Source organism: Bufo gargarizans, chromosome 1 (genome assembly GCF_014858855.1).
Source record: "Bufo gargarizans isolate SCDJY-AF-19 chromosome 1, ASM1485885v1, whole genome shotgun sequence".
NCBI classification, from domain to species: Eukaryota; Metazoa; Chordata; class Amphibia; order Anura; family Bufonidae; genus Bufo; species Bufo gargarizans.
In genome coordinates, this window is record NC_058080.1 from 748,959,490 (window position 1) to 748,977,522 (window position 18,033).

The 18,033-nt window shown below is 42.8% G+C and overlaps 1 protein-coding gene across 1 annotated transcript; it reads left to right on the forward strand.

Moving 5' to 3' along the window:
- Nucleotides 1–1,605: 1,605 nt before the first annotated feature.
- LOC122925081 (gastrula zinc finger protein XlCGF17.1-like) lies at nt 1,606–14,400 on the forward strand. The gene is made up of 2 exons (XM_044276601.1): nt 1,606–1,666; nt 9,262–14,400. Exons 1-2 carry the CDS (start codon nt 1,606–1,608, stop codon nt 10,302–10,304), a joined length of 1,104 nt encoding a protein of 367 aa, XP_044132536.1. The 3' UTR covers nt 10,305–14,400.
- Nucleotides 14,401–18,033: the final 3,633 nt, after the last annotated feature.

Consider the following 18,033-nt stretch of genomic DNA (forward strand, 5'->3'; position numbering starts at 1 on the left):
CGTCCGCATGAAACCCCACGTCAGAAACCACAGCGCAGCAGTTTCTGCTGCAGGATATGTGGAGGATTTTGTTGAGGAGTCCATGTTTACCAGAGGCAGCTTGAGGAGGGACAGTGTCAGTCGGAAGAGGAGGAGGATTCTGGTATCTTAATCTGGCTTTCTGAGGAAGCTGTGGGAGTCCCAACAGGGAGACCTGAAGCAGGTGCCATCTTGCCAACATGGAGCTCTGAAGTGAAGGATTCAGGAGACAGATAGTGCTTCAGAGTATTCCACGAAGAGGCAGTTTGGGAGGCAGGAACAGCTATAGGAGGCTTCTGGTGCCCATCACAGTTGGGTATAATGATGACAGGTATTTTCAGCAGGGCTGTGGAGTCAGTAAGCCAAAATTTTGACCCGAAGTCCTGCATTTTATATCACCGACTCCAGCTCTGACTCCTTCACAAATGGCCAATAATTTAGTAATGACAAATGTACTATAGTAACATGGTAATATCTGGCTTTTCATTACCATTATGTACAATAACATAGAAGAGGATTCGTTACTGTAAGAGCAGTGAGACTATGGAGCTCTCTGCCAGAGGAGGTGGTGAACTAGGGTCTCATATACATAATAAGATTTTTGTGAATATTTAGGTTCACGGAGCTTGCCAAATTTATCTGTAGAAATGAGAGATCACCTGGAAGCTACTCTTACCCTAGAAGAATTGCAGGAGGCAGTGACCACAATGACTAATGAAAAAGCTCCCGGTCCTGGTGGGCTGCCTAGGGAACTCTTTAACGATTTAGGAGATGATTTCTTACCCAAATTGCTAGAGGTTTGTTTTCCTGATTCACCATAACAGCTTCTTAGGAGAAAAGGAATAGTCTTCCCAGGGAATGGAGACTTGGAGGAGGATATAGAAGTAGAGCTTTCTCCGACACCTTGGTGCCTGGTGGAGAGGAGACTGGGAGTAGTTGTTTTACTTCCTCTAGGTACTTTGTGGGACTGATGAAAGTTTTCATTTGAGGTTCTCACTCTAGATATTTGCCTCATAAGCAGAGGTGTCATTGTGCCAGGACAGTGTCCCAAATCCTTTCTGGATGGTAGGGTGCTGCAGGGCCCTGACACTTATATGTATACTCATCCTCCAAACATGGACAAAAGTCATATTTGCTGTCATAGACCAGAGGATACTTCGGGCCTGTGGTCTGCTAGTTGCTTGGACCACACTACAGGTGGTGAGGAGCAGAATATTGTTATCTACCCCAATAACTAAACGGAGTTGAGAGAAGTGTCTGGTCTATAGACAGATCTACAGGAGGCCATGTATTCACCGTCACCGTGTGCTTGTGTCTCCACAGATGGATCCAAGAGAAATCCTCTGTATTCCCAGGCCTGTCCAGAGGAGAAGGTCCCAGAGAATCCTCAGGTAGATGGAGCTGAGCCCTATACACATCTATATAGGGGGGTCCTGCAGTCATAGAGGGGTCATAGATTGTGGGGGTCTCTTATGTGGATCTGTTAGATTTCCCACCTGTCTGCTGTATTGTACTGAATTGTTACAGATGAGAAATCAGGGGGAAGATCTGACTGATATTAAAGTGGAGGATGAAGAAGAGAGGATGATGGGCGATCCCCCGTGTAAGAGTGAGGTGGAGGAGAACATTCCAGGAGATATCACCACAGGTATGGAATCATGAATGGAGAAAGTGACGTCCGATTCTGTCCTTGGTGCCTTCAGGGCAGGAGGAGAATCTGATCACCGGCTGCTGCGCTGCTCTCTGATTGGAGATGTTCCCATCCCATCATGAAGTGTTCTCCTTATCCAGCTGACGGCGATCTCTGATCAGATTCTTCTCTGATCCCGGCTGTTCCTGCAGGACTTGACGGTCAGTCACATCCACACACCCACTGGGGATTATGGGGGCACAGCTTTTGTATCTGTGCTATCATGATGGATACATGTACGCCATTGTGCAGGAATTACATGCCGCCAGTGACCTACATCTACCTCATTGTGGAGAAAAGGGTTAAGATCATGTACGGATATTTTGCATATGATTCTGGAGCTCCTGTAAAATGTCACATAAATAAAACCATATCCAAATAATATCTGCTCTGTATTAAAGGAGTCGTCTCATCTCGCTGTTACTAAAGCGAGATGACTTAGTTCTGACCATCAGGTCGCTGGAAACAGAAGAGTGTTCCAGAAGTCGCTGCTTCAGTACCTCCCCTTGCAATACATCAGAGCTACAGAAACCGCATCGAACAGCAAGCTGCAGTGTTACCCTGACTTGGAAACATCTTAACTTGCTGTACTACACATATCTTGCATTGCAAGGGGTCATTTATGGTCGGTTTCTGTTATAGGGACCTCTCAAAGTCACTTCAGAACTGAATAGATTTTTAAATATTTGGGGAAGAATTGATCTTTAAAACACCGATCTTAATAAAGCCCTGCACTGGTGGTGGATCCACCGCAGTTATGAAGAGGCGCCGGCCTCTTCATAACTTCTGCGTATCCTGCGCCGCTTATAAATGTAAGATTGCTTCCTAGCTGTCTTACATTTAGACCATTTTCTATGCCTAAAACAGGCAGAGAAAATGATAAATGAGATGGGCCTACTGGCCCGTCCCCACCAGACCCACTTTTTTAGCCCTGGCATGAGTGGGGCAAAGTCGCAGGTTGTGTCGCAAAGGACCTTTGCTTCACAGTCTGCACTAGAAATACGCTTAATTTAGGCATATTTCTGTTTAATAAATGACCCTCTTGGTTTTGGAAAGATTTCTTCAAAATTATAATTTTCCATCCTAAAAAAAATGATGCTGACCTAAAGTAGACATATGGTAAATGTTACTAAAACTACTCTGTGAGGTGCCTCTATCTTTCAAAGTTTTGGATATTTTGTTATTTTGAAACAGAGTTCAGGAAATATTTTTTTTTTTACAGTGCAAATTAATTTTTGAAGTTTCTATTAATTTTTTATTTAATTTAATTTATTTTTTATTTTTTAATTAATTTTTGAAGTTTCTATTATAAAATCAGTGATACAGTCCTAACCACAGTATCTGAGGAAAGGGATTTAGGGATCATTATTTCAGAAGACTTAAAGGTAGGCAGACAATGTCACAGAGCAGCAGGAGATGCTAGCAGAATGCTTGGGTGTATAGGGAGAGGCATTACCAGTAGAAAGAGGGAGGTGCTCATGCTTCTCTACAGAGCACTAGTGAGACCTCATTTGGAGTATTGTGCGCAGTACTGGAGACCATATCTCCAGAAGGATATTGATACTTTGGAGAGAGTTCAGAGAAGAGCTACTAAACTGGTCCATGGATTGCAGGATAAAACTTACCAGGAAAGATTAAAGGGCCTTAACATGTATAGCTTGGAAGAAAGATGAGACAGAGGGGATATGAGAGAAACTGCTAGATACATAAAGGGAATCAACAAGGTAAAAGAGGAGAGAATATTTAAAAGAAGAAAAACTGCTACAAGAGGACATAGCTTTAAATTAGAGCAGCAAAGGTTTAAAAGTAATATCAGGAAGTATTACTTTACTGAGAGAGTAGTGGATGCATGGAATAGGCTTCCTGCAGAAGTGGTAGCTGCAAATACAGTGAAGGAGTTTAAGCATGCATGGGATAGGCATAAGGCCATCCTTCATATAAGATAGGGCCAGGGGCTATTCATAGTATTCAGTATATTGGGCAGACTAGATGGGCCAAATGGTTCTTATCTGCCGACACAGTCTATGTTTCTATTACCCGAAGTCTCGTGAGACTTCGCAAAGTAATAACTTCGGCTCATCTGAGATAATACATTATAATTTTTATGCAAATCGACTTCGGATATTTCATCCAAAGTTGATTCGCTCATCCCTATTGATAACCTATCCTCAGGGGATCAGCAGGGGTCCGGCACCTCGGCGCAGCCTTCCCTTCATTGGTTACCTACTCGCCAGCGACTTTGCAGCAGTGAGAAGCTGTAACTACAAACCGTCGCATTCAGCTCTATGGTATGGCTCTGTAGTATTCACTTGAATAGGAACAAGCCATTCTACAGTGAATGGGGCGGCTTGTAGTTACACTGATCACCGCTGCGATGTCGACGGCAAGCAGGTAAACAATGAAGAGTAGGCTGCTCTTGCACAGAGAGCGGCCTCTTCAACCAGCTGATCGGCGCGGTGTCAGACCTCTACCGATCTGATATTGATGACCTGAGGATATCCCGAGTATAGGTCGTCAATATAAAAATTCCGGAAAACCCCTTTAATTGACAAGCTCCTTTCAGTGCACCTCCTCCCCTGCTGCTGCTGCTGCTCAGTACAGAGTGCAGTAAAATAAAGCAGCAGATAGAATTAGAAGCTGTAATTCTACAATGAAACTGCTGCTGGAAAACTGGTGTTCTCTGACTGAAAGGCAGTTTGCTGGGAGCCTTGTAAAGGTTACCATCAAACTGCCTGCTAGGCTGTGTCTGAGGCACAGCTCAGCAGGCAACTTGTCAGAATCCCACAGACTGCAATAATATTCTATTGCAGTCTGTGGTAAATTAATCAGGACACTGTACAAGTCCCCTAAGGGGAGTAAAGATTACAGTACAAAAAATAAAAATAACCTGAGATTGTCCCCAACCTGTTTGGACAGGATAAACGCACAAGCGGAGACGGTACAGTAAGCTCTATTTAAGCTCCAACCTCTCCAGCGGCTGCCCAGGGGTTAGAGGTTACATGGGACCGGAGTGACTCTATTACACTCTCCCTCCAGTCCCCTGGTGATGACGGCAGATAGTATTGTCCTGCTGGTGCTCCAGTGGGATTTATGCAGTCAGGCTGAAGACCTACTTGGTTTCTGAGCCTTGATCAGAAAGGCGATGAGTATCCCCTGGTAGAAGGGGTATTTGGGTATAAAAGGAATACACTGCATTAGAGTTTAATACTTCTGCTGGTCTGTTTTGGGGTTCCTCCCTATAGTTAATTCGTCGGTCGTTCTAAGCAATTACACTTACCAGTAATTGGGTTTTCTGGAAGTCCCCATGACAGCACCCATAATTCCCGCCCTGTGTTCCTTGTTTTTTCCATCAAAGAGGTTCCTAAAAAATCACTGAAGGTGGAGGATTGGAAGGGGCCTTTAAACCTCTCTGCTTAGGTGTTTTTTCTGTCCGAACAGGGCGATGACGATCTCAGGTGTGCTGTAGTGGAACCTTTTAGGAAACCCAATTACCAGTAAGGCCTTGTTCACACTTCAGTTATTTGGTCAGTTATTTCCAGCAGTTATTGTGAGTCAAATCCAGGAGTGGGTCAAAAGCACAGAACAGGAGCAGATCTTTTCTTTATACCTCATCTCTGAGTAGACTTCACTACTGGTTTTGGCTCACAATAACTGATGGAAATAACTGACCAAATAACTGAAGTGTGAACTCAGCCTAAGGCCGAATGTACACAGCCGTGTTTTACGGCCGTGAGCTGTCCGTGGTAACACGGCCTGGATTCCTGCTGGGAGCAGGAGCGCACAGCGTCATTGGTTGCTATGTGCATTCGGCCTAAGCGTAATTGCTTACTTTTTAACGTTTACAAAAACAGGAAAGAGAGAGTAATTTGTTATTTTAATATTTTTCTATTTTTACATAACGGGCATCAGCATGTCCAAAAATGTCCGAACCATTAAAATATCAATATATTTTTATTGCTCGGTGAATGCCATAATGAAAACGGTGCTTGATTTTTGGTCACCTGTTCTTCCTCCCCCCCAAAAATGTGAATAAAAAGTAATAAAAAATTCATACATACCCCAAAATAGTACCTATAAAAACTATAGTTTGCCCCACAAAACAGCACACAACTCTGTAGAGCAGGCATGCTCAACCTGCGGCCCTCCAGCTGTTGCAAAACTACAACTCCCAGCATGCCTGAACAGCCTACAGCTATTAGCCTACAGCAGGGCATTGTGGGAGTTGTAGTTTTACAACAGCTGGATGGCCGCAGGTTGAGCATACCTGCTGTAGAGGGAAATATTAGAGGGGTTTTCTGGGATTTTAATATTGATGACCTATCGTCAGGATAGGTCATCAATATCAGATCAATATCAGCTGTTTGAAGAAAAGGCCGGGCTCTGTGCCCAGGAGAGTGCATTCCTGGGCGTGTAGCGTCCTACCAGCGAGGATCGGGGGAGCCAGATGATGTGTGCGGCATTTCCAGTCCTCTGGAATCATCCGAAGATGATGATTGCTTGTTCAAGTTCCCTGGTGGAACTATTAAAAAGTGTAAGGCTGCGTTCACACGGGCGAGATTTCCGCGCGGGTGCAATGCAGTAGGTGAACGTATTGCACCCGCACTGAATCCTGACCCATTCATTTCAATGGGGCTGTGTACATGAGCGTTTTTTTTCACGCATCACTTCTGCAATGCTTTAAAATCGCAGCATGTTCTATATTCTATAAATACAGAATAATGTCGCACTCGAATGAGGTGGGAATCCAAACAGAGGTGCTCCCACTATCAGACAACACCCAGTCTGAGAGTATGAAGTGAATAAATAAAAATTGAAGTGGGGCACACTCTATTAAGTAAAGGGATCTTTAATGGTCTATACAATAATACAGTGAGTTGGTAATACAATAATGGATAAAAGAGAAAGTAGTAACCTTATAAGACTAAAATCAGATTGTATTAGATTATAATGAATAAGACATAAATTCCATTAAATATACTAAAATAATTCATATAATAAACGGTGTAGATTGTATGTTGGTATAGATATCTTGCACTGATATTTATAAATACATCCGAGGAAAAAGGAATCTTGATTAAAACCAGTCTTTTGTGACTCAATTGGTGGCTGAGTAAAGTCTCTCCTGATGTGGATAGTTTGTATGCAATAAGTTAATAAAGTTGCAACATTGTGGCGATACACTTATGTGTGTTTGATCGAATTCAAAGCATATAGCTTTCGATAGTTCAAATTGCAGCGTATAGCTACAAAGGCATACAGCGGCGTCCCGCTGTGTTTGAAAAGAGCGATCGCTTGTGTGGAATCAATGCAACCTTACCCGGAGGTCTTTATACCTGACGATGAGTCCTCGACTCGGTGCCGTCGGCTTGTAATGTCCCGGTCTCGAGGGCTATTGCTGAGTCGGCATCAGTCAGGTTGTATTCCACGTGGACTTTGGCGTCTCCAATGACGCAGTAAGTAGGCTCTTCTTGTAACAATGTCCAGACCTTTACCGGGGTTGCAGTGTCCTTGCTGGTGTGAATCCCCCTTAAAGGACAGCAAGGACACTGCAACCCCGGTAAAGGTCTGGACATTGTTACAAGAAGAGCCTACTTACTGCGTCATTGGAGACGCCAAAGTCCACGTGGAATACAACCTGACTGATGCCGACTCAGCAATAGCCCTCGAGACCGGGACATTACAAGCCGACGGCACCGAGTCGAGGACTCATCGTCAGGTATAAAGACCTCCGGGTAAGGTTGCATTGATTCCACACAAGCGATCGCTCTTTTCAAACACAGCGGGACGCCGCTGTATGCCTTTGTAGCTATACGCTGCAATTTGAACTATCGAAAGCTATATGCTTTGAATTCGATCAAACACACATAAGTGTATCGCCACAATGTTGCAACTTTATTAACTTATTGCATACAAACTATCCACATCAGGAGAGACTTTACTCAGCCACCAATTGAGTCACAAAAGACTGGTTTTATCAAGATTCCTTTTTCCTCGGATGTATTTATAAATATCAGTGCAAGATATCTATACCAACATACAATCTACACCGTTTATTATATGAATTATTTTAGTATATTTAATGGAATTTATGTCTTATTCATTATAATCTAATACAATCTGATTTTAGTCTTATAAGGTTACTACTTTCTCTTTTATCCATTATTGTATTACCAACTCACTGTATTATTGTATAGACCATTAAAGATCCCTTTACTTAATAGAGTGTGCCCCACTTCAATTTTTATTTATGTTCTATATTCTGCGTTTTTCACGCAGCCCTGGCTCCATAGTAGTGAATGGGGCTGCGTGAATAACGCATTGCATCTGCAAGCAAGTGCGGATGCAATGCGTTTTTCACTGATGGTTGCTAGGAGATGTTTGTAAACCTTCAGTTTTTTATCACGCGCGTGAAAAATGCATCAAAACGCATTGCACCCGCGCAGAAAAAACTGAACAACTAAACGCAATCGCAGACAAAACTGACTGAACTTGCTTGCAAAATGGTGCGAGTTTAACTGAACGCACCCTGAACGCATCCGGACCTAATCTGTCACGCCCGTGTGAACCCAGCCTAAAAGAGAGAAAAATATATATTCCTATATGGCAAATGGGAGAATAAAAAATAAAAAAAAATCAGAATAGCTGATTTGCCTTTTTTTGTCAATTCACCTCCCCCACAAAATTGAATAAAAAGTGATCAAAAAGTCATACAAACGCCAAAAGTAAGTCAGTAAAACGGCAGATCAGTCCACACACAGCTCCGTACACATAAAAAAAAAAAAGTATGAAGGTCTTAATATGGTGATGCAAAGAAAACACTTCTTCCATAAAAAAAAATAATAATTTCAGTATTAATTAAAATGCTAGAAAACGATATAATGTGGTATCATTGTACAGACCTGGAGAATAAAGATAACTGTAAAAACAAAACCCATAAAACTATGGTGGAATTCTTTTTTTTTTTTTTTATTCCACCACATTTGAAACTTTTCTCCCCCTCTACATCTTATGCAACAGTAAATGGTGCCATTAGAAAGTACAACTTGTCCCTCAAAAAGACAAGCCCTCGCCCGTCTATGTGAATGGAAAAAATCAAAAGCTGGTAATAAAAACAGAAAATGGCTTGGTCCTGAAGGGTTTAAGGGATGAATGATGAAAGCAGTTTGTGTTGAGGAATGTGGTGACAGATCCTTTCAAGTGAACGTCTTATATTAAAGTGATGGCCAATTGGTGCTGCTAGGCAAAATGTGTTGGCAGAATGTGGGGCTGTGACCAGACATGGTCAGGATTTTCAAATTTTTGAGTTTTATCAAGTCATGATTTACCTTATGTAAAGTATAACAGTCATGCCTAGGTGTAAATCCCTGAACTTTGTCAGTAAGCTTTAGAAAGCTTCATAAGACTAAAGCCAAAGCCAGGGGTGCGTTCAGAGTGAATGGCTTATTACTTCTCCTTCCTGCTGGATCCCCTCCTAGCCTAATAGGAATGTTCTAAGTTTGTCTACACTGTAGTTTGGAAAAAGCTCACAAATTTTCTTTTTTTTATCTTAACAGAAAATACCATTAAGAATTCAGAAGGAAACTTCATATTATCCCTAAATTATAAAGCAGAAGATGAAGATGTCATGCAGCTCTCTTCAGGGGAAAATCTTAATGTACATCCAGGACTTCACAGTGCAGATCTATTATATAATCCCCCTAATCATGAGGAACCTACTCCTGACCAATCACAGATTGTTACCACAATTACAGGTCAGAAATGGGGTAAAAGTTTTCAAGGTGGTAAAGAGGTCACACACCGAGAAATTCACACAAAGGAGAGGCCATACACCTGTTCAGAATGTGGGAAATGCTTTACGAAGAAATATCATCTTGTTACACATCAGAGAAGTCACACAGGAGAGAGGCCATATTCATGTTCAGAATGTGGGAAATGTTTTACACAGAAATCACATGTTGTTATACATGAGAGAATTCACACAGGGGAGAGGCCATATTCATGTTCAGAATGTGGGAAGTGCTTTACAGATAAATCAAGTCTTGTTACCCATGAGAGAACTCACACAGGAGAGAAACCGTATTTATGTTCAGAATGTGGGAAATGTTTTACATCTAAATCTTCTCTTGTTACACATCAGAGATTTCACACAGAAAGATTGTCATATCCATGTCCAGAATGTGGGAAGTGTTTTACACGGAAATCAAATCTTGTTAAACATGGTGAAATCCACAGGGGAGAGAAGCCATATTCATGTTCAGAATGTGGAAAACGTTTTGCACGGAAATCAAATCTTTTTACACATGAGAATACTCACACAGGAGCGAAGCCCTATTCATGTTTAGAATGTGGGAAAGGTTTTGCAGATCGATCAAGTCTTGTTAGACATGAGAGAATTCACACAGGAGAGAAGCCGTATTCATGTTCAGAATGTGGAAAGCTTTTTTCAGAGAAAGCAAGTCTTGTTAAGCATATGAGATTTCACACAGGAGAGAAACCGTATTCATGTTCAGGATGTGGAAAATGTTTTGTACTGAAATCACATCTTGTTACGCATGTAAGAATTCACACAGGAGAGAAGCCGTATTCATGTTCATAATGTGGGAAGTACTTTTCAGATAAATCAAATCTTGTTATACATGAAATATATCACATGGAAGAGAAATGATTTCCACAGATTTTAACATATAAGCGTATTCATGGATCTTATTAGCTAATGAGAAAGTTTTTTTTTTATTTTTTTTTTTTTAATTATGGATCTTTCAAACAACCAAATTAAATTTCTCTGAGATCAACTGTGATCAAGATCCAAAGAGGAAAACCATTGTTTTGGATATAAGAAGAGCCTTGTTTACTTCCAGAGCAGTGAAGATGAATTGTCCTCATGAACCTTGCTTCTTATCTCTGTATTCACACCTCCATCCACACTGCCGGAGAGTCCAGAGTGACATGGGGAGAAGTAACAACACTCCATGTAATCATGTCATAGTTTTATAACGTATGTGGACATATTAATATTTCATCTTCATCCAAACACTATTTACAGATAAAATCTTCTAGTTTCTCCACAACAGCGCCACCATCGTCACTTACAGACATGCTGTCACAGCAACAGTTGCAAAAAATCCATAGTAGAATTTTTCTGACTATCTCAGTCGCAGCATTTTGTAGTGCGACACCATTGACTCTCATTCTAAAAAATGTCACGCGAACACATGTGACAGTGTAGTTGTACCTTTTTTGTTGTGAGACTTATTGTCGCCATGTAGCCCTAGCCTAATTCTATACCTTTATAATAGAACCAAAATATAAGAAAACATCAAAGCTAGGGCTACATGGTGACATATGTCGCACAACTTGCGGCTGTAAAAACGCGCAACATTTTTTAAAAATGATTGTCAATGGTGTTGCACTGCGACTGTGACACGCCAGTCTCAAAAAAATCCATCCAAATTTTTGCACGAGTGTCATGGCGCAACGTGACATCATTGACTATCATTACAAAAAATTGACCCTTTTTGTCGTGTGACTGATCGCAAGACACATGTCGCCGTGTAGCCCTAGCCTAAGTAGATCATCAACAAAACAAGTTTTATTTCCTTTGACCCCACTATAAGTCCCTTGATGTCAAATTGGAGCAATTATTGAGCGGCTCCAAGGAGATATTGAAAAGGATAGAAGAGAGAGCGGACACCCTTATCTTGTACCCTTTTGTTGATTAATTGGACCAGACAGGAAACCCGGAGGCTTACCCTACCCCGGCAGGCGGCAATCAGGCAAAGTCCACAAAATGCAATCCGAAGTCCGATACACAGAATGACAAGAACCAACAGAACGCCTTCGCTCAAACGGGAAACTAGACAAGCTAGGAACCTTAGTTGCGCAGGCACCTTCTTGTAGAAGGAGGCGCCTTTAAATACCTCCTGCAGACCAGCTATAGGCAGGGGAAGATGGAGGGCTTGCGCATGCTGACTCACAAAGAGAGGAGAGACACACCCGCACACACCCTAAATACACACAATGAACTGAGCCAGAGTGCAAGCTCTGCTCAGAGCCAGGAGGAAAATGCTGGTGGCAGGAATGCAAACCACAGTGAAGAACCCCGCTGGCTGCGCCTGTCAGCATGGTGTGCAGCAGTAGGAAGGAGTGAAGAAGCCCGGCTCCCGTTCCTGCATGTGGGGACAGAATAGCAGGTACGGTGAGCTGGGCTAACATTGGGGCATTAAGGCTAGCTAGAGCTTCTTCAGATACATGGGGCAATTGCACACAATTAGGTAATTCTCGAGCTCGGGAGAGAGCACGTGGTTTATTTACTGACGCAAGATAATTTCTGAAGATCTCTGATATCTGTGCAGGATCTTTGTTACTAGCTCCTGCTGCATCAATCAGACTGTGTATGTTAATGACTGGACATTGAACCCTAGTGAGGTTCACCAGTAATTTCCCCCCCTTGTTTCTAAATTTGAACAAATCAGCAGATTTCTGGTCTGCATACAATCTCACTGTACGTTCTAGGTAATGATCAAAGTTATGTTTAGCTGCAACCCAGACCACCTTATTTCTTTCTGTAGGCCGTGCATAAACTACAAGTAGCTTGATCATACTTTGTAACACAGCTTTTCTCTGGGCTACCGTGTGTGAAATAATTTGCTCTCTCAATACCACTTTTGCAGTTTCCCAGAATAATGTTGGATCCTGTTTGTGTTCCCCATTACTCTTGAGGAAGTCCTCATCTGTGGCCAAATTACCAGAAAGATGCCACAGGTAGTCTGTGCCTCAAAACGTATTTCACCAACCCCATTATCAAGGGGATATGATCAGATATAAGTAAATAGGAGATTTCAATCTGCATAAAGGCTCATGCACACGAACTGTGTGGTGTCCACATCCGTATATCCGTTCCTTGGCACCCACAAAAAATAGAACATGTCCTATTCTTGTCCGCTTTACAGATAAGGATAGGACTGTTCTATAGAGGCCAGGACATTCCATTCCGCTAATTGCAGAACACACACGGACGGTATCCATGTTTTGCGGATTTGCAGTCCGCAAAACAGGCTACAGTCTAGTGCATGAGCCCTACCTACTGCTCTGAAAAAAACTGGGGAAATCCAAGAAATAATCTATTCTTGACCATGAGAGTAATGAGTGAATTCTCTCTCCTTGGGGATGTGATATCTCCACAAATCTGTTAACCATACTGAGTCTAGAAAATGTTTCAGTGTGACAGTACCTGGACCACTCTAGGGCTCTAGTCTATGATGTCATCTACCTTCTGACACATCATGTACAGCCTGAGATCGCCAGCTATCAATACATGGCCTTGTCCCTCTTGGAGGATGGTGCTCTCCATTTTCTGGACGCATGAACCCAAAATCAGATTTCTCCAAGTACCATTTCTCCAGGAAGACATAACTCCTATTTTCCTCTCACCTCCACAAAGGCACCACCTGGAGGTTACCCCCGCCCGCCTCCTTAGGGACAGGAAACAATCAGATCAGTGCATAAAAGCCCCCTCCCTTATACCTGATCCAGTTGTTTCCTGTCCCTCAAGAGTGCAGGATCGTTCAGTGCATGAGGATTTGGTTTGTTAGCCTGGTTCTAGCCTGGAACCGGAGAGCTGTGACGGAAGGTAGGGGCTCGGGATTACTGCTGTCCTTCCTACCTCTTGGTATAAGTCTGGCGGATGCTGGCAACCCCGGGCTTTTTTCCCTGCTCCGGGCGAGCGGAGCACATGGTATTAGACTGCAGTGTTTCCTGGGGCTGGGGATTACTGAAAGTAGTTCCGCGGGCGCATGCGCAGTGTCTATGGGGCATTAGGACGTCATCACGCTGGAAGGAGGATCGTGGCGTGATGACGTCAGCACGTGAGCGCCATGCCCCGCATAAACTAGGAAGGGAGCAGCTATATGGCATTCCCTGCATGGTACACTGAGGTAAACCTCCAGTTCGGTTTGCAGCATGTCTCTAATCACAGAAAGCAACGCTGGCCGGAAATCTTCAGATACTCCCAGGCCCTCTAGCCCAGTAAGCCTCCTCCCTCCCATTACCACTCTTTGCACCTTGCTACTGTCTCCAATGTGCTAACTTATGTAATCAGAATTTATTTTATTCCATCTCTGAATAATGTGCATGTTTATTCCTGTGAAACTGTTTATGTTCATGTAATTACTTGGTTTACCACAAGTGGCGGCATTTCTGGCAGAGCTGTATTATATAGAGTGGAACCCTTTTTTCATTCTATTCCCCTCTCTAGAGAGGGAGAAGTTTTAGCTAGTGTAGGTGAGTTCCAGCTTACCCCTCCAGGGGAGAGGTTGTGTGTCTAGCTTGTCTCCTGCCAAGGAAGAAAGAAGGCCTCGTCCCTGCCGGACAGGTCCTGCCTGTGAGTTCTGAATGGTTGCATGTCCCCTCCTGGGCTTGCATTGCCTAAAAGCCAAGCTAAAGAAGCTTGAAGCCAGGAAGAAGTTTTCCTATAATTACAATCAGACTACAGAAAGCTAAGTTGCAGCCTACAACAGAAAGCCAAAGAAAAGTTCCTATTTAAGCCAGCCAACACAGTAGAGCTGAAAGAGTTCAGATGTAACAGAGCTGAGAGTGTTTGCCTGCCAGAACTTCATGCCAAATCTTGCTGGAAACCAAGGCGAAGTCTGTAAAACTGTTTTGATTACAGTTTACTCAAGTAAAGTTGCATTGGAACTACATCCTGAGTCTGGACTCAATTATTCCTTCATCGTCCAAGTTAATTACCCCTTTTGCACTGCTTCGGGCGACCACATCTGGGATCCAAGGTTATCCAGGTAGGAGCACCGTGACATGTGCATACAACACCTTCAGGGACATTGTAGGCCCACCTACACCACTCTGGCATTTCTACCCTGGGTATCAACACCACTATACATAAAGGGGACTCCATGTCCTCGTTGCTTAACTGCAACTGGCGTCACGACTACTTGCTCTATAAGAGGGACATATATCGTAAAAACCTCCTAAGGGGCAAGGGATACCCCAGACGTTGGGCCTTTAACCGCCCATTGCACATGCTCATACTGTCATTTCTTAATATTTAATAACTGGATGATTGTTATGCAGGTTCTATCTGCTCCTTTGGTGAAGGCTGCTGGTTGGTGTTATTTCTAAAGCTTAGGAGTCCCTCTTGCTTCTTTAGGAGAGCTCAAAGACTAGTGGAGAGCCATCACAAAAGAAGAGATGTGCCATCTGTAAAAAGACCCTTCCTGCAGACTCTAAAAAGTGGTTATGTCCAAAATGTACAGACAAGGTGGTTTCAGAGGAGTCTCCATCCTTAATAGAAAGCATGAGATCTTTAATTAAGGAAGAAGTGGATGCAGTCGTTGACGCAAAGCTCACTGCAGCTGATCGAAGACCGTCCACTTCAGAATCTCTAACTCATGTCTTAGAGGAGATTGATACGGATTTAGATGAGGGGGAAATTTCCTCAGATGCTGGATCTAGTGCTTCTGACGATACCTCTGGTCGCCCGTTATTCTCTATTGAAGAAAATGAGTCATTTTTGAAAAATATTAGAGCAACCATTAAATTTAGAAGAGAATAAAGAACCCATATTAGTCCAAGATCAAATGTTTCTGGGATTAGGGGATAGAAAGAAAAAAGTCTTTCCTGTACAAAGAAATATTAAAAAGATGATAGAAAATTAATGGAGAGACACAGAAAAAAGGCAGGCCACGTCCAAGATGTTCAAAACAAAATATCCATCTACTGACGAGCCTGGTGGGATATAGCTCCCAAGGTTGATGTTTCTGTAGAATTTCTAAGAAATCTTTGCTTCCCTTTGAAGATTTGGGTCTGCTAAGAGATCCTATGGATAAGAAGTGTGAGGCCCTTCTTAAAAAGACTTGGGAGTCCTCTACAGCCGCATTCAGACCCGGAATCTCAGCTACTTATACAGCCCGTACCCTTTCCTTATGGTTATCTCAGCTTGAGAAAACACATTGAATCAGGTACATAGAATCAGGGAGGACATCCTGTCGTCCATTCATGTGCTGAAACAAACAGCAAATTTTCTAGCGAATGCTTCTGCAGATATTGTTAAACTCTCAGCAAGATGTGCTGCTTTAGCAAATGCCTCTCGTAGGGCAGTCTGACTCAGTTCTTGGTCAGGAGATGCAGCCTAAAAAAAATTGACTATGTGCCATCTCGTGTGAAGGTGACAGACGTTTTGGTTCATCATTAGATGATATGCTAGAGAAAGTTTCAGATAAAAAGAAAGACTTTCCAACAGAATCAACATTTTTCATCAGAGAAGACTTTTTTTTCGTTCCCAAAGACATAAGTTTGACCAGAAGAAAAAAAGGGGCCTCCTCTAGCTGGCGGCCCTCTAGGGGCAAAGGATTCATCTTTAATCCTGAAAAATCCTCCCGTTAGTCTTCCCAATGACGCCAGATTTCCCATGGGGAGAGATTAAAAAACTTTGCCCCAGCATGGGAAAAAATTCATACTTGTCCCTGGATCATGCCTATAATCAAGTTTGGATACCAGTTAGAATTTACAAAAGAACCTCCAAACAGATTTCTTATAAACAAAAAACTTGTAGTAGTAGATCAGGGTGCAATAGAAGATAACATTTTTCTTCTCTTACGAAAAGCAGCTACAGTCCTGATCAAAAGTTTAAGACCACTTGAAAAATGGCAAAAAAATCATATTTAGCATGGCTGGATCTTAACAAGGGTCCAAGTAGAGCTTCAACATGCAACAAGAAGAAATGGGAGTGAGACTAAACATTTTCTGAGCATTTAATTTAATGAAAACAACGAATAAGCTGAAACAGGCTGTTTTTCAGCTGATCAAAAGTTTCGGACCACACCTCCAAAAAAAAAAATATAAACCCCCCCAAAACAGAAATCCAACTTCCAAACATGAACTCAGTAATGAGTAGCTCCGCCGTTATTGTTGATCACTTCAAAAATTTGTTTCGGCATGCTTGATGCAAGCGTTTCCATGAGGTGAGTGGGAACATTTCTCCAAGTGGTGAAGACGGCCACACGAAGGCCATCTACTGTCTGGAACTGTTGTCCATTTTTGTAAACTTCCCTTGCCATCCATCCCCAAAGGTTCTCAATTGGATTTAGATCAGGGGAACACGCAGGATGGGCCAAAAGAGTGATGTTAGTCTCCTGGAAGAAGTCCCTTGTCCTGCAGGCATTGTGTACTGTAGCGTTGTCCTGTTGAAAAACCCAGTCGTTACCACACAGACGAGGGCCCTCAGTCATGAGGAATGCTCTCTGCAACATCTGGACATAGCCAGCGGCCGTTTGACGCCCCTGCACTTCCTGAAGCTCCATTGTTCCACTGAAGGAAAAAGCACCCCAGACCATTATGGCGCCCCCTCTACTGTGGCGCGTAGAAAACATCTCAGGTGGGATCTGCTTGTCATGCCAGTAACGTTGAAAACCATCAGGACCATCAAGGTTAAATTTTTTCTCATCAGAGAATAAAACTTTCTTCCACCTTTTGAATGTCCCATGTTTGGTGCTCTCTTGCAAAGTCCAAACGAGCAGTTCTGTGGCGTTCAAGGAGACGAGGTCTTTGAAGACGTTTTTTGTTTTTGAAGGATTCAGTCTCAGATGCCGTCTGATGGTTATGGGGGTGCAGTCAGCACCAGTAAGGGCCTTAATTTGGGTCGAGGATCGTCCAGTGTCTTGACAGACAGCCAATTGGATCCTCCGGCTCAGTGCTGGTGAAATTTTTTTGGGTCTTCCACTTGACTTTTTTGTTCCATAACCCTCAGGATCATTTAAGAAATTCCAAAGGACTGTCTTACTGCGTCCCATATCAGCAGTGATGGAGCGCTGTGAGAGACCCTGCTTATGCAGTTCAACAACCCGACCACGTTCAAAAAGGGAGAGTTTTTTTGCCTTTGCCATCACAACGTGTGACTACCTGACAGAAAATGAGAATTAATCCACATCTTTGTTGTTCAATCATTTTTATTACGGAGGTTGTAAATAAAGCAGTATCAGATCAGACTTACAGCATTACTGACACACTGGTAGCAGAATACAGCATATGCAGCTTGGTATGACATAACACTTGTACAGCACGACCTCGCATTAACAGCAAATGATGGCAATGAAAGAAAAATTATATCAACAAAAATAAGAAAAGGAAAACAATATCACAGACGGCAACAACAGACAGGACGACAAGGGAAGAGGGACACAAGATGAGGGAAAACCCCAGGGTAAGGTAAGTATCTGGTATAATTACTCGCTGCTGCTTGCTTGATCAAGCCAACTACCAAATGCTGGAGTGTCCCTGAACAGAAGCCAGGGAGACCAAGTTTTAAGATATTT